Source organism: Haliotis rufescens, unplaced genomic scaffold, assembly GCF_023055435.1.
Source record: "Haliotis rufescens isolate VD_foot unplaced genomic scaffold, xgHalRufe1.0.p SCAF_9, whole genome shotgun sequence".
NCBI classification, from domain to species: domain Eukaryota; kingdom Metazoa; phylum Mollusca; class Gastropoda; order Lepetellida; family Haliotidae; genus Haliotis; species Haliotis rufescens.
The window spans coordinates 27,451,959-27,474,743 of NW_025964383.1; the positions used below are offsets into that span (position 1 = coordinate 27,451,959).

Below are 22,785 nucleotides of genomic sequence, written 5' to 3' on the forward strand. Positions count from 1 at the left end.
ACTATGCTTGTCGTAAGAGGCGACTAACGGGATCGGGTGGTCAGGCTCGCTGACTTGGTTGATGCATGTCATCGATCCCAATTGCGTGGATCGATGCTTATGATATCACTCACTGGATTGTCTGGTCCAGACTCGATTATTTACAGACCACCGTCATATAGCTGGACTTTTGCAAACACCAAACCAGACAAAACAAAACAAAACAAAATATATACAATGTATATGCTTGATTATGTCCAAGTTCATTTATGCCACATCCATACTGATGAACTGGGCACAGTAAAGTTAAAGGGCAAGTTCACACGGAAATTAACCTATTTTTCTTGTACTTTTTCCACATTAAAAGTGTTAACCTAGAAGTGTCATAGACAAAAATATAAAAATATCACAATTAATTAACATATTTTTCGCATTAAAACGATTTATATTTTTCACATTTACCAAGTGTTCTATTTCCACAACAAAAACACCATGGCTTATGCCCCTTGCAATATGACGTCATTGGTGCCAATTGATAAACATTATGACGTCATCATGCTTTGTTAGAGCCGCTTCACGTGGTGTAGGTCTAGGTGTGTGATTCTAGCGTCTCAGATGCCAGCCAGCATAGTGTGATGCTGAGTCACCACTGCGCCGGAGTGTGTCGTAGGCCATGTTGTTTTACCGCAAACTGGTACTTGATATCTTTTGCGTTGAGAATAGACAGGGACCCAGTTGAATTGGCACCAATTACGTCATAATCTAAGGGGGATAACTCAGGCCTGTTTAGCTCGAAAAACGAAGGCCTCATAACGGCATATCATTTTCACACTATTGTGAGCTTCCTACTTTCACTGTGAAAAAAATGAGTGTATATTTTCAAACACAGATACTAATTAATTCTAAAATTGCGTTTTGTTTAGAAAAAGAAAGAAAGTGATTTTTGCGTGTACACTTCCCCTTTAAGTTCGAACATGAAAGTGGAACATATGGCTTATGCGTTTATAACCGCCGTCCGTAAATAATCGCGTCTGAAACAGACAATCCAGTGATTGACATCATGAGAACCGATCCACGCGATACGATGATATGCCGTCAACCAAGTCACCAAGCTTGACCACCCGATCCATTCAGTTCGCCTTTTACGACTATATTCCTCCCCGGAACCCCGACTGCTAGTAGCGTGAGTGTATCAAATTTGGTGTAATTTGGACGAAGTGTATCCATACCTGACATGTTATATGTTTATGAATGGGCAGCTGTGCAAGTTGCATTTCAAAGCAGGTTTCTTTTTTTCCTTTTTGAAAAATGGTCTATCCACATTAAATTACAAATAATGCATCTCTTAAAGAAGTAATAAATAACTTGTAATACATTTTGATTCATCCTCATCCAATATTTGGCATTTCATCAAAAGTCATTTTTATCTGTTTCCTGTCACTGGGTGGGCATGTGAGTATGCTGGATTTGAAGCCCGTTTTGAACACTTTCAACACAGGTATATCACAGAGTGTCAACTTAATATCAGTGGGATGGTGAAATCCAAAAGAATGAGTAAGGTTCTGAACATTCTTGAATCATATTCAGGGCGAATCAGGAATTGTGTGTGAATATATATACTGAACCGCAAAAGAAACGTCACCATGGATAGATATATGAGAAACCTTATTTGTCCAAACACTGTAAACATACTTTGAAATATATACTGAACACCAAAAGAAACGCGAAATCGTCAAGTTCCTATTTAATATGGGAAAATGGTTGCGAAAACAGTTGGCTGCTATGGTTCCATTGTAATGGGCTTTAATTGTTTCAAAATGACCCTAACCAGAGTTAAGGGCAGTGAACTCTTAATCCACAGCGCTCAAACGCACCGACGTTGAAGTCAGTGTGGGATGGATACACACGAAATGCACGTGCTGCTTATGCCGCAAAAACTGTCCGTGAAGATGTTGTTTTTAAAAGCCACGAAAGTGTCACTGTGAATCATTCACTCATCAACGTCAGTGACAAAGCCACGACTGTCACAGATCGATCGAGAGAGAGCTATTGGGCAACTTCAAGCTGGTGAGAGTGTTCAGAGAGTTGCAAACACCTTTAACGTCCACGTGTCCACCATCTACCGTCTGCAGGAAAGATTCCAGACAACCAACAGCACCAGAGACAGTCATCGTACCGGCAGACCGCGTGTTACAACACAACGTCAGGACCGTCACATTCACAGATCACATCTGCGAGAACGTTTCCTGTCGGCCAGTGAAACTGCTAGGAACGTCGTTGGAAACAACGGGAGGGCTGTAAGTTCCAACACAGTAAGACGGCGACTTCGTGACAGAGGGCTTCAGTGTAGGCGACCATCACAAGGTCCTGTTCTCACTCAACGTCACCGTCTCATGAGACTACAGTGGGCCCAAGCACGCTTGAATTGGCGTCTTCAGCAGTGGAGAAGAGTTCTGTTCTCTGATGAAAGTCGGTATTGTGTTGATCGTGCCGATGGACGTGTTAGAGTATGGCGACGTCGCGGTGAGCGCTATCATGACCAGTGTGTCCTTGAACGGAACTCATGGGGTGGTCCTAGTGTCATGGTTTGGGGTGGAATAGGGTTAAATCAGAGAACTGACCTTGTAATCTTTCAGAACGCTGGAGCTGGAAGGGGCAATGGTGTCACTGCTCAGCGTTACATCGATCAGGTGTTGAGGCCTCAGGTTGTACCGTTTTTTGCAAGACATGGCAACTTCAAATTTCAACAGGATAACGCTCGTCCCCACACCGCCAGGATTACTAAAGCCTTCTTGCAACAGCACAATATCAACACCATGCCCTGGCCGGCTCTTAGTCCTGATCTCAACCCTATTGAACACTTGTGGGATGAAGTGCAGAGACGTTTGAACATGGCGCGTCCGAGGCCAAGGACAGCTGCACAGCTCGAGGTTACCATCTTGCAGGTGTGGCGTCACATCCCCATGAACACTATCAACCGTCTTATTCACTCCATGCACAGACGATGTGTCGCGCTTGTGAATGCAAATAGGGGCCATACCAGGTATTTAGGTGTACCCATACTTCAGTTGACTTCAGCATGGTCACGTGGTGTTGTGTTGATGGATACAGAAAATGTCTGATGTCCAGAAAACTGACTCTTTCTTATTGCTAATAAATTGTGTTGTATCCATCATTATTATGTTTATACCAGCTGAAACAAAATACATCATGTTTCCTATACCTTCTTGATTCGCGTTTCTTTTGGTGTTCAGTATGTTAAAAAGATGAAACTTGGCAAAACTGATCATCAAGGTTGAAATTAAAGTGTCAAATGTTCTTAAAGTAAAACACAACACTAGTCTCTGAAAAAATTGCATCACAAGTCAGTATCTCGTGTGTCCGCCATGTGCATTGATGACGTGGTGTCAGAATGGGTCCTCGGTCTGGCCTGTGACAGTGGAGGTGTCTGCTCGTCAATCGTCGACGCACGGTGTCCGCACTTATGTGTCGCTGGTGTGTCTCCATTGTCTGTCAAGTAGTTTCTGCAGCAGTAACAAAGCGATCTTGAAGATACTATCGCACAATCTGACGATCCTGACGTAGGGTGGTGACCCTTGGTCTTCCACAACGTGATCGGTCATCGGCAGTGTTGGTGGTCTGGTACCGTTGCGGGAGCCTGTATATGGTCCTTACGTGGACTTGAAATGCATTGGCTACTTGCCGGGGCTTGGGCTTGGTGTCGCCGATTTCTTGTCAATCTTGGCATGTGGTAGCAATTCAATAACGAATGAACGTTATCCGATCTGGGTCGATTTTTATAGGGCAAGAAATGGGGGTATTTCAATTTGCACGGAACTCACGTGCATCGGGTTACCATGGCCGTTGTCGTGATGCGTTTGGGCGATCGGTTTTATTGTCATCTGCTTTGATTTTTTATCATCAAATTTCATTTTTTCCTGACAAGCTAATGTTAAATTTTAGAAACTTTGACAAAAATTACCCAGATATTCAAATAACAGCTTTTCATGCAATGTTACTTGGGGTGACGTTTCTTTTGCGGTTCAGTATAGTTATATTGTTAAGAAATGATCATCGTTATGCACCACCTGTAGGAACTGTGTGACAGCAACACAAGCAATATGACCACAGAACACAAAACAGATTCAACTTTATGCCATCTCATTCTACCGGGTACCTAGTCACTGCTTTGTGAACAGAGGCATGCTTTGAGCATGGTCGCTTGCCTAAGGAGTCACACCAAGAGACATGTGCTTCCGTATGGAACGAGACCGAATCTATGGAAACCCTCAGGAGTCAAGCTTCGAAACAGCACAATGATGGTGTGACAAGCACATGTCACAACATAAATCTATGACAACACTCTGGTCCAAAACGTGTAGTAGTGTATCTGGTCACATCATACTTGACGATGCAATGTTTGTTTTTTGTTTAACGCCGCACTCAGCAATATTCAAGATATATGACGGTAGTCTGTAATTAGTCGCCTGGATCATGAGCATCGACCTACTAAATAGGGATTCAATGACGTGAATCAACCATGTCAGCGAGCCTGACCATCGCCCGTTGGTAGCCTCTTACGACAAGCATTGGTTACTAAAGACCAATTTTAACCCAGAATCTTCATAGGACGTGATAGGTGATGTAAGGTACACGTGTACAAATAAATATACGAACATGAACTGCGTATATATTTATGGGTAATGCTTCATATTTAGAGAATGATGTTCTCTAACGATTTTGTATGATTGGAAGCATATCAAATTATTCAATCGGTACCAACAGCCATTAAGTTGAAATGTGATCACTCATATGTTCACAATATGTAGCGTAAATGACCTATAATCCTTTATTAATCTCGTTGTGTGGTCCAGACTTGATGACTAATGTTTTTACAGAAGCACTGTTGACATAATATTATGTCACGTCCAAATATATATCTTAACATACAATCAGGTCTTAAATAATGTATTAAATATCTTTAATTATAGAATATAATACTGATTTTAATGTACATTAAATCATGGTTTTTTTCTTGCATAAAGGTATACACATGGCAAAAAAGGCACTGGTGAGGTTGCAGCATCCTGAAAGGAGAAATAATATGAAAGTAAGATTATGCACTGAATATCAGACACAATAGTTTATGTGTGCAAACTGCAAATAGAGGCAAGGATAGGCTCACAGCAATTTATAATAATTATTAATAAATAAAAGCGACAAAAATCATTTCGTTATCACAAGAAGTTTCTATTAAAAGCATAGTCCATTGTACGATTTCGACAATATTCAGAAGGATACGTTGGTGAATCACTATCAACTGGTGAGGATACTAGGTGTTCGCGAAAAGATGAGCGTGTCCTGTACCCCCTATGGCATCCTCACAAACACATGCAAGGGAATGTCAAGTGTTCAATGGAACACGAGAATATAGGGCACAAGTCAAAATAGGGAATTGTATCGGACATAATTTGTTTTGACTGGTGCGTCAAATGTTGAAATATTCTCCACATGTCTTCCACGACACTTTTTTTTTTAAACTTTACCCTGACCAAGCATCTTTTGAGCAAGAGTCTTTGAAATATTCGCGGATTGGGCATGCACGATTGTACCTCATAAGTTGTGAAATGTACACACTGAAGGCTGGAACTGCTGATATATCCCTCTGCATTGAGGGAAAGAACACTATTGGATGGTTTAAGTAATTTCACTTACGGTATTGTGTATGTTGTATGTTGTCATTATAAATCTTTGTACATATACATCTAAACATGAAAATGCTGGGGCAGATAGATCAGATAGTCTCTTTTAGACATAGTTCAGGTGGGTAAATCAGTGCAAGGAAATTAACAATGTGACCATGTTTTAATCCTCGTCGTGATAATTGCCACTGCGCCACAAACATGTATCATGGTTTGACAACACCAATGTCGAGTGTTATATATGGATTGAAATAATACAATAAACCTTTTTCACGCGAATAGTGAGTGAGCGAGGAAGAGTTGAATCATGCCATTAAGTCCATTAAATACTATAACTTCCAATAATGGTATTTGAATTACCGGCGAAAATAAACGTGTAGTCATAAACTCCACTGCTTTCATAAATGAGACCTGAAAGGAAAGACAAATGCCATTTAGCAAATGTAGACGTCATCGTCACAGAATAATCAGTCTCGATTTTCAGCCGAAACATTCCATTAGGCACGAAAGGCTAAATAGTGGTGAGAAATGTAGGGATGGACCACTCAAAATCAGTGATGACATGCTCTACATGGAGCACCCTCTACACAACCTGCATAAAAAAGGTAACTGTTTGTATGTTGCCTAACGGAATGACAAGAAGGAATAACACGATCATTTTCTTAACGTACTATGTTTGTGTATGTTCTAGCACGAAAACACACCCTTATACTTCGGAACTCAAAAGGAAATGAGCCACATATACCTCAGGCTAGTACAGTGAGGACTACTTTGCAGAATCAGTCCAAAGCAATATATATATATATATATATATATATATATATATATATATATATATATATATATATATATATAATATATATATATATAAATATTGCAGAATCAGTCCAAAGCAATATATATGTTTATATATAAAATCATGCCGATGCTCACTCCGTCAAGCATGTATTGGTCCTATCAATACTAAATATGAATCCATAGACTGCTGTGATCATGGCATAAACAAAATTCGCTCAAACATACTGACAAAGTAGATATCAGAGAAATACTTATTCAAGGTTTACCCACTTGCAATGGGTGGTCCAGCCATGTAGCCAATTCCTAATACAAAAGACCACAGTCCGTAGCCAAATGCCAATTTGGATCGGCCTATGAGTTCAATGCATATATGACTCACTAACGTAAATGGCCCCTGGCTGTATGCACCAAATAGTACACTGAAAACCATTTGAAGAAAGTATGTATGGGAGAGCAAAGGAAGCACCATTAGTGATACCCCTAACATTCCTTGAAGTCCAACGTGAAGCACATTGGTTCCAATAGCCGGGTCAGAGGAGGCGAAGCCAGTCAGCATTCCGGCAAAAAGAGCAGTAACACCCATTCCAGTGAATAGATTTGCAGACTGTGTTGATGTGCTTCCCTTTAATTCGGCATAATATGGTAAATGAACCATGCAGATTGCTTGCCCTAGAGACCAGAAAAAAACACTGGTGATGTACAAGAAGAATCCGTTTGTACCAAATAAAGCTACATATTTCCTTAGAATACTACACCATAGTTTATTCGATACACGTGATTGATGTTCTAGTAGAGGTGCAATGGTTGTAATATTTGTCCCTAAATTTTCTTCCATGATGCTACCAGGAACATCGGGACTAAATATGTCTGGATTATCAGCGGTCAGTGAACATTCGCGTCTGTCATCATCGTCCGGGCTGCTAATTATGACAATGCTCCTCCTTTGAGCCAATGAATCAGTGTTCACTACACCATGAGGGTATTCGTAGTCTTCTTGTGTACTCAAACATTCTTTGATATGGTCTTTGCTATCAAGTTCAATTGAAACTGACTTCTGATGCATCAACGTGGACGATGTTCTTATGAGAGTTCCAGCTAAGCACACATGGAATCCAATGGCACCCAAAATAAGCAACGTTCCAGAAAGGTGGTACAAGTCTAAGAGAAACACTGTTAATGGCGCAACTGTAAGTAGTCCCAATGCACCTCCAGACATACAAATACCATAAGCTGCGGGGAGCCTCTTATTGAAGTAATCACCGGGAGCCACGCCACTCACAATAGCTGCCAGACCACATCCAAGACCTGTTAAAATATATGTGTAATTGAGCAGTATAAAGGGCGGCACTAGTAGGGAGGTTAAGTGAAATGGGGTTCACGTCGCGTCTAAAATAATTGCACTGACATAGCGGCGTGCATGCACGTGTGTGTGTGTGTGTGTGTGTGTGTGTGTGTGTGTGTGTGTGTGTGTGTGTGTGTGTGTGTGTGTGTGTGTGTGTGTGTGTGTGTGTGTTGGTGTGTGTGTTGGTGTGTGTGTGCGTGGCTGCTTATACTAGTCCGGACTGATACCGATTTATAGTGCTAGCCCACAGAGATAGCATTCCACAGTTTAACATGAATACCTCACTCAGACACTGTATACTGACTCCGAGCCGACCAGTCCTCGTTGTAGCCCCTTAATACCGAGCGCGAAACAGGGTAACAACAAGTAGCATCTTTTAACGTCTTCTGCTCTCCGGGCAGACGCTCTACCACTAGACCACGGAGGTGGTCAATGGCGGCACTAGGAAGTACGGACAATAGGTGAGCTAATGACTGGTGTAACACCAAAGCCTTTAATGATAGAGGTAAATTATTAATTCAAGAGGGGTGCATATTCAAAAAGGCGACCTTTCGACGATCATTGACTAGTGGAGACATTTCTTTCCAAAGATCACCAGGAAACACATGCTACATGTGCCATTTAGGTTTACAATGATATTCTATATCACATTTATTCATCAGATCAGTAGTTCATGACACGGAAGCAGAGCTTTTAGTGTGGAACATGGAACGTTTACATCTTTATCTGATATATTTACTATCGCTAACCACGTTTTCTGAAGACAAATGTTTGGTAATCTGTGTATCATATTCAAGTGCTTTCTGTTTATGCATTTACAAAATGGCAATATTCACCCGTAACAAGTCCTAACGTGATGACTAATCCGGTGACAGTTCCACAGAAGGATGCAGCTGTCAGTCCCACAAGTATCAGGATGCCACCCACAATACCCGTCAATCTGTGTCCCAGTCTACCGTCTATAATACCTGCCAGTGGTCCTGAAAGAAAGCATTAACTGAAAGTGTCTTTTAAGATATAAAACGTTTTAGGGATAATACATTTTTTATTGTTTGTAACAATATTGAAATCCATGGTCAGCAATATTTAGGCTGTAAATTGATAATCTGTGAACATCGTATCCAGTGACTGAGGATAGGAGCGAACGAACCACGTCATGGAGGTACGATGACAAACAATTGATGATAAACAATCGGCCAAGGCACGGTGTCATGCGGCAGTCATGACCTTCTGTGACACGTAATTACTAAATGTGCCGACCCGTGAAGATCCGGGGTAGAATAGCTCTTCAGTAACCCATGCTTGCCGTAAAAGGCGACTATGCTTGTCGTAAGAGGCGACTAACGGGATCGGGTGGTCAGTTTCGCTGACATGGTTGATGCATGTCATCGTATCCCAATGAGTGGATCGATGCTCATGATAGCAATCACTGGATTGTCTTATTTACAGACCGCCGTCATATAGATGTGTTACGTATCACATCACAGTGATACCTGATGCATCTGGTCATTGACCTTAATGTATAAGTGTGGGACTGCATAACGTAGAACCATTAACATCAGAAATAAACTTACCGCACATTGTAAATGTCCCTAACAGAGTTGATCCTATCCATGACACTTTGACCAAATCACCGTCAATTTCCTCCAGAATCGCCGGTGTAAGCACCCCCACAGAGCTAATCAGTGCGCCATATAGAACCTCGATAGAGAAGCAGGCAGCAAGCACCACCCATGCATATCCACGATCAACATTTGCACTTGGAATAGTCATGGTCGTTTTATAAGTAACACGCAATCTTTCTGAAAAATATCTTCCCGGAGTTTGCTTCCTTTTTTTCTGAAAAGATGAGTGGTTCAGCATGGTAGATCGCGCTTTGTTGTCAAATTTAGCAAAATGGCATGACCTGAAATGAAGTTTCATTGTTTTGGATATCACAAATTGTGCCTGAGTTACGTTATACGCTTTTGTTCGGCACCAGTGAAGCAACATAACGTTGGGGATATGAGGAATCTGTATGACACATTGCATTCATGTGGAGAATCGAATTCGTGACAATAACGTAACGATCGGACGCTTTTGAGAAGTTTATATTGAAATATAATTATGACAATTGTATGTCCTTGATCGCTCTGTTCAACTTACTGATCGCATTTCCCCACAGCATCATTGCCTCATTCAAAGATACATGTATGTATGTGCCCAATTAAGAAGCATCATCCTTGAAGTTGTGGATCGTTGAAGGAAAGTTCTGTGTACAAACGTTTATGGACGTAATGACGGTTTGTAGTATCAAAACGCAACGAGGTAGCCAACCGTATCATATTCAATGCTCCCACGAACCCTGAACACGTACTGGTCTCGCTGTGTAACAGTTGTGAATAGAATATACGTGGTGCAGATAAATCAAAGGTTACAAAACAATAACTTCTTTTAACGGGATGAGTATTTTGTGTCATTAGCAAAACACAACACCGATTCGTGTGGCAACATGTGGCTACGTTATCGAATAAAGTCAACTTACCCTTTCGTGTCTTTGTCACTGCTTTCAAGCAACACGAACAACGACCACGAACAATGGAGATCTGCTAGTTGCAGCGTGTGTGACAGCGTATGCGTTTTGACTGACTGTTTGTCATTTGACGTTAGGAACACAGATGTCACACTTGTAAGGGTGTTTATTGACTTTCACATCAACACATGACATAGAAGAGCCGCAACATCTGGTTTCCTCTGATATTTATGTGTTGGTGATATTATCCTTTCCAGCCCATGGCCTGATTCTCACATGTGTTTGTTTACAGAATTATTGGTCAAATATTTGTTATTCTAATTTAATTGTGGTCTATTACATGTTTTTATGTTGGTTTATGAACCTTGTGACTAACTGACAGTATGATCACGTGCACTGTCCGTCACAATATTAGATGTCTATATCCAGGGAATATCAAATACACCTCTGCCCATTGTTGTATATATGTTTAGAATAGTGCGTGTACTGTGTATTTCCAAGCCATTACCTACATGTATTAAGGTTGGCAACTGACATAGTTTATATCCAAGGGACACAACTCTGCACCCTTGGTCCCCTGATCAAAGGAATAACATTAGATTGGTGAAATGTATTTCCGCCCAAATGGTGTTAGTTTGTCATTACACATTCCACAAGCAGTAAAAGTTTCCATCAAAACAAAATGGGGTCCATGCCTCCCCTTTTTTTATTTTGAAAATTATACACATTTCAGTCCAACTTCCAGTTTTGGAATACATCAAAATGGAGTGTAAATCACCCAAATATTGTATAAGTATAAGTACGTCTTTAGTTGTAAGTAATACCACATGTGTACAATGTGTGAAGCCCATTTCCGCCGTTATATTGCTGGAATATTACTGAACGCGGCATAAAAACATACTCACTCACTCACTTACTGGCACCAGTGTGGTGGTTGAGAGCATTTTTTCTACGAATAGCGTTCCTTTGCCCAAATACACCACTTTGACCCTTACTTCGCCTAGGCGGGTGGTAGGATGGGTCCGGTCCTATCAATCGGCTGATCAGGCCGAGCCTTGTGCATAATTTGTGTATGCACAGAACTTTGAATTAAAAATTCACTTATATTTAAGGTCTTGGCCAAATGTTTATATAATAAAACTTGATTTTTTTATTGTCAAATCATTCAGATGCCTAGAGTGGTATGCCCAGAAGGCGGTGGCTCATGGGCCAATCTGGTAGGCTAATTATTTTTACTTAATTCTTCTGCTTGAGTATACCATTCCAGTATCCTTGGTGGTGCCAGTTGGAGCTCCACTGGCTTATAGCATTGTCCCTGTTATACTCCATGGTGGGTTGGGAGCTGGGATGATGAATCATTTACAACATCACAATGGCACAACCCAAAAAAACCAAAACGTTCTTTGGAACATTCCTCAGATGAGGAGACTACCATCCTGAAGAGTTCTTCGGGTACTTAGTCTAGATTTTCAGTGGTTTCCGCCACTGATACTACACCAATTAAATCCTTTTGCCATTTCTAAGGCACTTTATGGCATGGCTGGAGATGTCCAAAATGTCAAAAAGATTAGGTCTGGATTACTGCTGGTTGAGTGCAAAACGTCAAAACAATCAACAACTTTACTAGCTGTCAAACATTTAGTTTCTTCTCCAGTTTTGATTCCAGCTCACAAAACTTTAAATTCTAGCAAAGGTATTATCAGAGACAGGGAACATTGTCTCCCTGATATGACGGAAACTGAAATAGCTGATGAACTGAGAGATCAGTGGGTGACACATGTGAAACGTTTCACATATAAAAGAGATAATGCAATCTTCAACTCAAATACTTACCTCATGATATTTTCAAAGCCAACTCGTCCCAAAAATATGAAAGCGGGACATTTCAAACTTGCCAGCAGTACGGGCACGGTGCACAATCTTGCAACTGTCGCAAGATATGTCGTCAATGTGGTGAGGATGATCATAATACCGATTCAAAATATACAAAAAAAACTCATTGCACAAACTGTTCTGGTGACCATGTGGCTTCTTCGAAGTCCTGTCCAAAATTCAACTTCAGATTGTGAAAGTGAAATAAGGAATATAACCTTCCCCGAAGCCAAGCGTTTGATCATGGCTTCTGTTTCTACAACCTCAGCTGTGTCCTACTCAGCAGCTGTGACAAGTATCCCTGCCAAATCTGTTGTCTCTGTTGAATGCCAGACAAGATATTACTTGGGTCTCTATAGAAAACTTTTCTTTTGTACTATCCACTTCATCATCCTAAACAGGTGATATATCACCATCAGCTCCAGTGTCGACAGCACCCATGCCAACATTAGCACCAGTGCCAGGACCGTCAACAAAACCAACCCCTGTTAAAAGAGCTACTCAAAACAATCAGATCGTGTATCAAAGGGTCACCGTGAACCTATTCAAATTTATACTCGATATCAAACTTTGGAGGACATGGATGTCTCTCCACACTCTCGAAGGCGCAACAGAAATAAGTCGCCGTGAAATGAGAGACATAGATCTCCTGTTCATCCACCAGTAACATGAATCTTTCCACTCCACAAGTTAAGTGGAATTGATGAGGTCTCAGGACCAATTTTAACGAGTTACAACTTTTAATACAAGATTTTGCGCCATCCGCAATCTGTCTCCAGGAGACACGTCTCAAACTGTCAGACACCTTTAATTTGTGTCGGTACAGTTCCTATCATTCATTTTCTTCATTTTTCTGTGCTAAACCTACTGGGGGATCCACTCTTTTGGTGAAGCAGGGAGTGATCCACAGTCCTGTTTCACTTCAAACTCATCTTCAAGCTGTTGTAGTGAAACTAACTTTACATATAACCTTTACTCTGTGTTCGGGGACACGGGTGGCCCAGTCGTCTAAGGCGCCTCGATTCGCTGTGCAGAGTTGCGTCCCTTGGGCACGCCAGAAACCTATGATTGTGGGTTCGAATCTCGATCGCCCCGATTATGTTTCTAGGTTTGTCAGCACCATACCCCCGCTCGTGGGTTTCACCAAAGTGGTAAACATCTGAGACCTGCATCACTTAGGGCTTTCCTCCCACATTAAGCTGACACGCCGTGATATAACTGGAATACTGTTAAAAGCGGCGTTAAATCCCGCTCACTCACTCACTCCTCTTTGCTTCAATGATCGGATCTTCAGTCCATACATGATCAGAATTTCACCAAGGCCAACTGGCCTTCCTTTCAGGAACTATGTAGATTAGATTAACACCCGATATGTTCAGGAATGTTACCGACCCTATTCAATCGTTTTCGGATAAGCTGAATGAAAGTGTTGATATAACCATTCCTAAGTCCTCTGCTAATCCACACATTTGGAAACCATGGTTTGTGCAAACAGGCTAGGAAGTGCAGGAAAAAAGCGGAGAAATATTTCAGCCGACATCCAACTGTACATAATTTGGATCATGTTAAAATCACAAATGTCAAGGCACGCGGTACATTCAAACAGAATAAGCGTAAGTCCTGGAGGGATTATGTTACTAAAATGAATTATCGCACACCAATATCCAAGGTGTGGAACATGATTGCAAAATGATCAAAATCGACTGTCCACCATCTCAAGGAAGGTGTCCATCTGTTAACAGATAAATTTGACATTGCAAATTACTTTGGTGAAACGCTGACCAAACACTTTTCATCATCGAACTATGATCCGAAGTTTAAAAAATATTAGAAACAACAGGAAAAGAAGAGGGTTGATTTTACTTCTCCAAATGGAGAAGATTGTAATGAGGTTTTTTCGCCCCTCGAGCTAAATACTGCACTAGGTCAAGCGCACGATACTGCAATGGGAGCTTTTTTAACAGGATAAGGGTTTTTCCACAAGGCACTCTTTTATCTGTAATACTGTTTAGTATAAAAATTGATAGTCTGTCAAAGGTTTTAAATAATTCGATTGATGGTTCCCTATTTGTGGACGATTTTAATAGTTCATGTCGTGGAAAAAATATACATACCATCGAGAGACAGTTGCAGCTATGTCTCAACAAAATCTTCAAACGGTGTCTCGAAAATGCTTTTAAGTGTTCAAAAGCTCAGATCAATTGTATTCACTTTGTAGGAAATACAAGAATCATAAAGATCCAGAGCTATTTTTACATGGCACTCCCATCAAGGTTGTAGAAGAGACCAAGTTCCTGGGTCTCATTTTCGATCATCATTTGACTTTTAGGCCACATATTAATTATCTCAAAACTAAATGCCTGAAGGCTCTAGATTTGTTGAAAGTTGTTGCTAATACAAAGTGGGGAGGTGATCAGAAAAGACTCCTCCACTTGTATAGGTCTCTGCTTTGCTTTAAATTAGATTTTGGCTCCATCGTTTATGGTGGAGCCTGTAAGAGCAATTTACAAAAATTAGATTCAATTCACCATCAGGGCCTAAGACTCTGTCTTCGCGCATCTCCTGTGGATAGCCGCTAGGTTGAAGCTGATGAACAATCTTTGGAGCAACGGCGTATCAAATTATCGCATCAGTACATATATTTACAAAATTACGTTCTAACCCATTAAACCCTGCATACAACTGTATTTTTCAACCCCTTGACGGAGAACATTTTCACAGTAAGCCTAAGCTGGTTCCACCGCATTCGGATTTAACCCCACATTACAGCTGCCAGTATTGATTAAGATAATATTTCTCGTTTAAGGTTATTGTCTTTTCCTCCTTGGCAACTGATCAGACCGGAAGTAGACTTTACTCTTTCACAATCTAAAAAAATCACACACAAATCAATTAATATATAAACAAGAATATATACAAGTTAGTAATAAATATGAATCCCACCGTTCCATTTTTACAGATGGATCAGATGGATCCAAGGATGGTACCACAGTCTCCATTGCTGCTGTCATTGGATCAAAAATCGTATCATCCTGATTACCAGACCATAGCTCATTTTTCACATCTGAAGACAAAGCAATATTAATTGCCTTGGACTATATCCAGTCCAGCTGTAAACGGTTCATTGTCGTTTCAGATTCATCATCGTGTCTACAGGCAATAAAATACAGCTCTTCAAGTCATCCATTCATTTTAGATATTTCAATAATATATATAATGACATTGCTACTGGCAAATACGACATCGTCTTTTGCTGGTTGCCCAGTCATGTTGGAATCACTGGTAACACTTTGGCTGATGCTGCAGCAAAAGCAGCTCTCACCAAATCTGTGACACCACTTCTTATACCATTCAGTGACTATGAACCTGTAATTAGATGTTATATCAAAGACCTAATGCAAACGAAGTGGGACACCCACGTAGGTACTAATAAATTACATGCAATAAAACCATTATGCGACGATGTCGTATTTACCATTCGCGTTATACACATGAGTATTTATTGAAAGGTTAAGATCCTCCATCCTTTGTCCCTGTGATGAAAGAATCACAGTCAATCATGTCCTGCTTCGCTGTATCGATGTTACCATCACAAGGGATAACTATTTCCAGGTTTCATCCATAAAGGATCTTTTTTATGTAAGTTCTCGTTTAATTCTTGGATTTTTCAAAGAAATAGAGTTGATTGATAAATTTTAATATGTATTGTAAAAGGTAGGTGATTTTAATTTGGTAGAATGAACTAATAACTGAGATTGTTGGTGGCTGTACCTTCAAAGGGGATTGAAGTAACGTAAAAAAACGTACGTAAGTCACATTTCATTCAAAGTAGAGTACTTGTTGGTTTTAAATGCTATGCCTTGAAATTCCTGACAGTCACCAGTAGCCAGTGGGATGGTATAAATCCTGCTGGGGTACCATGCAGGAACCAGATGTACCCATGGTCCCTAGTATGGTGGCCTAACTTTGGTTGCTGGCGATCTCTGCCCCATCTTTACAATGTATTGTTCAGAATAATCATATTTTTATCGTTACATGCTGGTTTAAAACTATATCTGTGATGGTCTAGTGATTTTACTGTCCTTTGTCGACAGATTTTATAGTCTATATTTATATATTAATCCTGTACAACTTGATTTAGTCACGATATGGCTTAACTCACTCACTCACTCCTCACTCTAAGTAATAATCATAATGATATATTGTTGGAGCTCTGAGATATGGTATAAAAACTCTTCTCTTGTGATCTTGGCCTTATTTAATATTAGATGATTATTGACATAAATGTACACTCATGTTTCAGACCTGAACACGTCCAAGTGCAAACAGTTTCAAGCAACACAATAACCTTGACGTTTCACACACATACATGACTTGACGTACATATAACACATATCAATAATCATGTCTAGGATAGCAGGGTCCTTGAAACGCACTATTATACGTCAAGATTTCGAAAAGTGTAAGCAAGAACCTATTTGCGAATATATATCCTAGGTAGACGTTGATGTTCTACCGGATATTTCTCTTTTGACAACACAGGTCCGCCTGTGGGTCGACAACGTTTATTCGTGATTTTAATATGTCTATATAACTACATAGTAGTATGGCCAGACAGGATCTCTGAGGCGTAAGAGGGCCAACCTTCCTAGCCGCTGTCCGTGGGTCAAGTCCCGACTCACAGAAAGTGTACTATCTTTAACCCTCACTGTCAGACTGCCATGTGTCGTGTTACATTACATATATGGTCAGCCTGCAGTATCCCGCACCTCATCCACAAAGTTAAGCTTCAGTGGCCAACCGGCCATTCTCTGTCTTTAACTACAAACCGCTGACCCGCACATGACTTTGTGCTGCTAGTCATGGTAATGATACCCCAGCTGCTGTTACAATATGTATTGGCAGCACTCTCAATACTTAAATAGATATAATCAACTTACTTAACTGAGGGAATATATAAAACGTATATAGACTCCCTGTTAAAATATACAGACTCCCTGTTAAAACCTATTTACTCTGCCAAACTGCCTATGATACATGTTTATACAATTTACTGTGAAATAATGATACATATGCCTGTAAATGCCCTAGTCTAGTTGGAAAAGATACATGGTGAAAACACATTCTGTATTGTCGATAATCTTCCATCCAACAGGCAGGGGATCCTTCTCTCTAATATATTCTTCTTGCAAAGAGGTATGCACATGGCAAAGAAGGCACTGGTGAGGTTACAGCATCCTGAAAGAACACAATAATTTATTCAGGAACAACAGCATACATAATACATAGGCCATGATGATCTGTCAGTTACCTTTATTTACAAAGGTATGATCCGGTATGATGCCCAAGACACGGAAGTATCAAAGGCCTGACATCTCCCTGAAATAACCATGCAATGATCAATGTGACTAGGTCGGACTAGATATTGTGTTATGAAATCGAAACCTGATTAACTTGTTAACCATTAATTTAATTAATTCCATACTGTTTGGCATATTAGTAATAGGGGGATGTGGATTTCAGGCCTATGTATGAATTCTAAATTTTACTTTTACTGTCTTTTTTAAATAGTCATTATTTTCAATTACCCGAAAAAATAAACGTGTAGTCATAATCTCCGCTGCTTCCATAAATTAGACCTGAAACAAATTTGGCTATCCTTTAGCAAATGACAACACCAACTTTATAAATGAATGTTTCAAATCTATTAAAATTAATAAATACAATATTTACGCACATGCGACTGTAGGGCTTTATATCAATGTCATCATCTTAAACTCACAGTAATGTTTAATTCAATGACAATATATGTCAAATAATCTGTGGTTGACAATATTGTTTGAACAGCTCATTAATAGTACCACTGTCGAACATATGTTTACCCAGTGAGGTACAGTGGGTAGGCTACTGTGACAAAGCTGTTTCAATCTTAATCTTTCACAAAGTAGATAAAAGAGAGAAAATATGTCAATGTTTACCTACTTGCAATGGGTGGCCCAAACATTAAGCCTAGTCCAAAGACAAAGGACCACATTCCAAAGGCAACTGCCAGTTTAGATCTGCCTATAAGTTCAACGCATACAGGTTACACACAACCAAATGTTTTCCCATAGACTTCTATAGTAACGTTATATATATGAAAAAATTAAATAACTAAGCATTCAACAGCTATTACCTGTACGTGTGTGCACAGGTTGGCCTTAGAGCAGCAATAAAAAAATAAAAAATGACTAGCTTAGCCAGCTCCTTTTCCGAGAACAGGAAGCTAAAAACACCACCCCCAGTTTCGCACCAAATGTCACCTACTTGAAAATAGCTGTGGTCACATTCAGCATAAGTCATCATGTTGAAAAAGACAGTACTAAATATAGAAAAACATGGTCAGTTTTAATAACTGGATGGATGTACATTTGAAAGACATAAACATCTTACAGAATATCCTCCAATCACAGCCTGCAGATATCTCTCGATCTGCACTGAAGGCTCCCTACAAAAACCGCACTGTCCAAACTGGTTCTGATTTGGTGTAGTAGAACCTATAGGACTCACTAACGTAAACGGTCCTTGACTATAGGCACCATATACTACACAGGAAATCAGTTGGAGATGGTACGTATGTGACAGCACGGGGAGTAGCAAAATTGATACCCCTGACATTCCTTGCAGTCCAACATGAAGTAGGATGTTGCCAATGGCTTTGTCAGATGATGCGAAACCAGTAAGTATTCCAAAGACAAGGGAGGTTACGACCATTCCAGTAAACAGACTAGCAGACTGTGCGGGTGTACTACCTTTATATTCGGCATAATTTGGAAAATGAACCATGCAGGTAGCTTCTGAAAGAGACCAAAATAGGACACAGAGGAGGTAGAGGAAGAATCCATTTGCACCAAACAGAGCTACACTTTCTCGTATTGCCCTGCACCATGATTCTTTCTTTGGTGAACGTAAGTTCTGTTCCAGCAGGGGTGCAATAGTTGTATTTGCTGCTCTAAAATTGTCTTCGTTAGTAATAATACCAATGTGTCTTCATTATCATGTGTTATTGAACGGGTATTTCTGGCATCATCATCCTGATGGAAAACTGTGACAGTAGTATCACTTTGTGCACAAAGATCATCTGTATGTAGCACGCAATTAAGCTCAACATGGTCCTGAGGCGCATCAACAAAGTGGTCTTCACAATGAGGTTCTATTGAAACTGATTCCTCTGGTATCAACGTGGACGATGGTCTAATAAGAGTTCCAGCTAGGCACACGTGGAATCCAATGTCACCCAAAATAAGGAACGTTCGGGATAGGCCATACAAATCTAGTAGAAATGTCGTTAATGGTCCGACTGCTAGTAATCCTAACGCGTTTCCAGACATGCATATACCATAAGCTGCCGTGAGTCTCTTATTGAAGAAGTCTCCGGGCGCTACGCCACTCACATTAACTTCCAGCCCGCAACCGAGACCTGTCAAAATAAATACCTAAAGTACTGGATCTGTGTGAGCGAATGGGTAATTCGTCCTTGTATACTGCTGCTATATATTCACCCGTTATGACGCCGAACGTGAGGATTAATCCGGTGACAGATCTGCAGAAGGATGTGGATGCTAGTCCCAGAAGTATCAGGATGCCACCAAACACTGGCCAATCTGTGTCCGAGTCGGCTTTCAACCTTTCCTACGAATGGTCCTGAAAGAAGGTATTTATTGCAGGTGTCTATATTGTTATTTCTTGTTTTGATGATGTCATTGATTAAAACCAATACACCTCATCAGCTAAAGGCCATGTTCAGATCGCATACCTATTGCTTTACATCATTTTTCTGTTAATAACAAGCAATGATTGTTGATAGTGCCAAATGTGTTTGTACCCTGGTCGTATTCTACAGATATTTGCCATTCAGGCAAGCAATTAATAGTCTAAATTGTCTTATTACTTCATAGTGAGAACACAAAGATGGAATCGAACTTCTCCGTCAGAATACGTAATGACCATTTATACTTTAGTAGACATCATCAATTTGAAGATATTGGCTTATATGATTGGTGTTCCTGAGAACATGGCTTACGTCATAGATAGAGGAGCTTATGCACACTCGATAACCACAGCAACCCAGTTGCTAGGCTGACGTCACATGGCATTGTTTCCACAGTGTAGCTTGCAACAAAATTACATAACTGGGTATTGAGACGTGTTTGTAAACTTTGTGGTGCAGGGCCCCGTTCCACAAAGCGATCGTAGCGCAACGATAACCGCAAGTTATTGTGGCGTAAAGTCGGAATGACGTTATAGCTGAAGCTGTTGACGTCATTCAACAAAGTTTGTGATTTTAAGGTCAAGGTTAAGAATAAATGGGTCGTGTACTAAATCATGTTGCACAATAATTCGGACACTCGTTTCGTATGTACAAACAATTTTATACACATGCTTGGATAAAACATAACTTTCTGTGTTAAACAGTGAAATCGTTGGGGATGCCTGCTAATATGGTATAAGTTATATGTTACTCATTAATTATTAATTCCTGTTTAATGACAGGTCACGTATTGTTTACAGAATTACAGATAAGCACCGCAACATTCGTCTTACGCAATGACGTGTCTCTATTGCAGTATCGTAACGTGACGTCATTGTTATTCAAAATACCTTTATGAAAAACTGTGAAAATGGCTACATAGTGAAATGCGAATCTGGTGAAGTTGTCAATATGTGGTCACAGGACATAGAGAATCTCACCCTTGTGTCTTTTGATATCAAATATATCAACACGAGTTGATAAAAGTGGAAAAATTCCGAGGCTTGCCGAGGATATTTTGCCACTTTTATCAACGAGTGTTGATATATTTGATATCAAAAGACACAAGGGTGAGATTTTATTTATCATCCAACATCATTCTTTCAACTTTTTCAATTTGTAGACAGTAATTAGCAGTGTCTTCAGTGTAAAAAGTACTGCAAACAGCTTCAGTAGCAGAGCCATTAGTGATGTCATTTGATTGTGACGTCATGGTAACCAGTGACGTCACAATGGTCTGCAAAGCATTGTGATGTAATTTCATTGCAGCGATATCTACAGTGGAGATATCGCTTGATCTCATCCAAGCGATATCTCCTGTGGGAGCCAGTTTTGGATGATAAAATATATTTGCAAACTCACTCCAATTTGTTTTCAATTTGAAAGGAATATCGTAGTGATAAATATTGTAGAAGTGATTGAAATGGAAATGAATTACGTTTTTTTATATTGAAATAATTGTATAGTGTAACGACATAATGAACGTAGTCACGAAAGTGTAGGGCATGTGTAGAATAGACATAATATGTATGTATGTAGCTAGCTAGAATCCCGGGATGACCAGCTGGTCAACGGATAAGGCCAGTGGCCAGGCATCTCTAGCTACTCCCGGGACTCCAGCTAGCTACATTGTTTCGTGTCGACTTCCAAATTAAAACAATAAGTTAACCCAGAAATCGATAGTCAAAAGAAATCAGTGTGAATTTGACCAACAAACGAAAAAGAAATGGTATACGGTTAACAATTACATTATCTAGGTTAACAAATCAACACAAATTACTGCACAACAATTACAATGGCAGTACACGATAGAGTGGCAGTACAAAATACAATGGAAGTACAATTACAATGGCAGTATAGTGAGTGAGTTAATATTTAATGTCACTTCGACAGTAGGTCAGCCATAAAGTGACGAGAACAATTTGAAAGAAAAATACCTGTCACACAATGGCAGTATAAAATAATACCAGTGGTAATGGCAAAATGTCGGTGACAATCATATTCACGATGCAGCAACAGTGGTCAAGTTTCCAAAAGAGGCTTAGGCTGGGAATCCCGAATGGAAAATGGTCTTCACACAACCGCTGGTCTTGGTTTAAGGTGAGATGAGATATCCCTGTGCTTGCCCCACTTAATTATATTGTCTCAATATCTGCTGGATTAGCCAAGCAGGTCTAGAACAATCCAGATTACACCTGACCTCAACATAATTGCATATAAATAGAGTACCTTCAACACCACTGCTTACATTAAACAGTAATACATAACCTGACAACAAATTATTGTCAAAACACAATGTAATGAATTTTTACTGAACCTCAGCAAAAACAATGTAACACAATTACAACATTGTTTAACAATAAAATGCACTGCCATATAACAACATCATATGAGTAAACAATAGGTAAATGCAGGATTGTTGAACTACGTACTTCTAAACAAATCATACAGCTGGCGGCGTTAGGCGAACAATTACTTTTTTTATGCCAATTGTATCAGTAGCGGGAGCTACTGGTAGCACAGGACATGCTTACCCTTTTCGCGAACACTTGGTGTCATCACTGATTTTCAGTAATCCATTCATATAATGTTCTTCACTACTTTGCCTTTTTACGCAATGACTCTGATTCGGCAGATAATTGTGACTGATTATTCTCTGGCGTGGACGTTTTATATTATTTTACAACACATTGTAAATGGTCCCAACTTAAACACATATATTGTAGGACAGGTAATGTATCTTCTAAATATAATATAATCCTCTTATATCTTCTAATCCGATCACATTGAT

At 40.0% G+C, this 22,785-nt stretch overlaps 1 protein-coding gene across 2 annotated transcripts; it reads right to left on the minus strand.

Annotated features, from left to right (window-relative positions):
* Positions 1 to 4,963: 4,963 nt before the first annotated feature.
* Positions 4,964 to 10,425, minus strand: LOC124130100 (monocarboxylate transporter 5-like). Of its 2 annotated transcripts, XM_046493448.2 has the most exons (6): positions 10,346 to 10,425; positions 9,396 to 9,660; positions 8,658 to 8,801; positions 6,750 to 7,784; positions 6,042 to 6,092; positions 4,964 to 5,066 (listed from the first exon to the last, which is right to left on the minus strand). In XM_046493448.2, exons 2-6 carry the CDS (start codon positions 9,592 to 9,594, stop codon positions 4,996 to 4,998), a joined length of 1,500 nt encoding a protein of 499 aa, XP_046349404.2. In that variant the 5' UTR covers positions 9,595 to 9,660; positions 10,346 to 10,425; the 3' UTR covers positions 4,964 to 4,995. The 2 variants fall into 2 exon arrangements, with proteins under 2 accessions (XP_046349404.2, XP_046349397.2); XM_046493441.2 differs by lacking the exon at positions 10,346 to 10,425 and having other exon boundaries at positions 9,396 to 9,925.
* Positions 10,426 to 22,785: the final 12,360 nt, after the last annotated feature.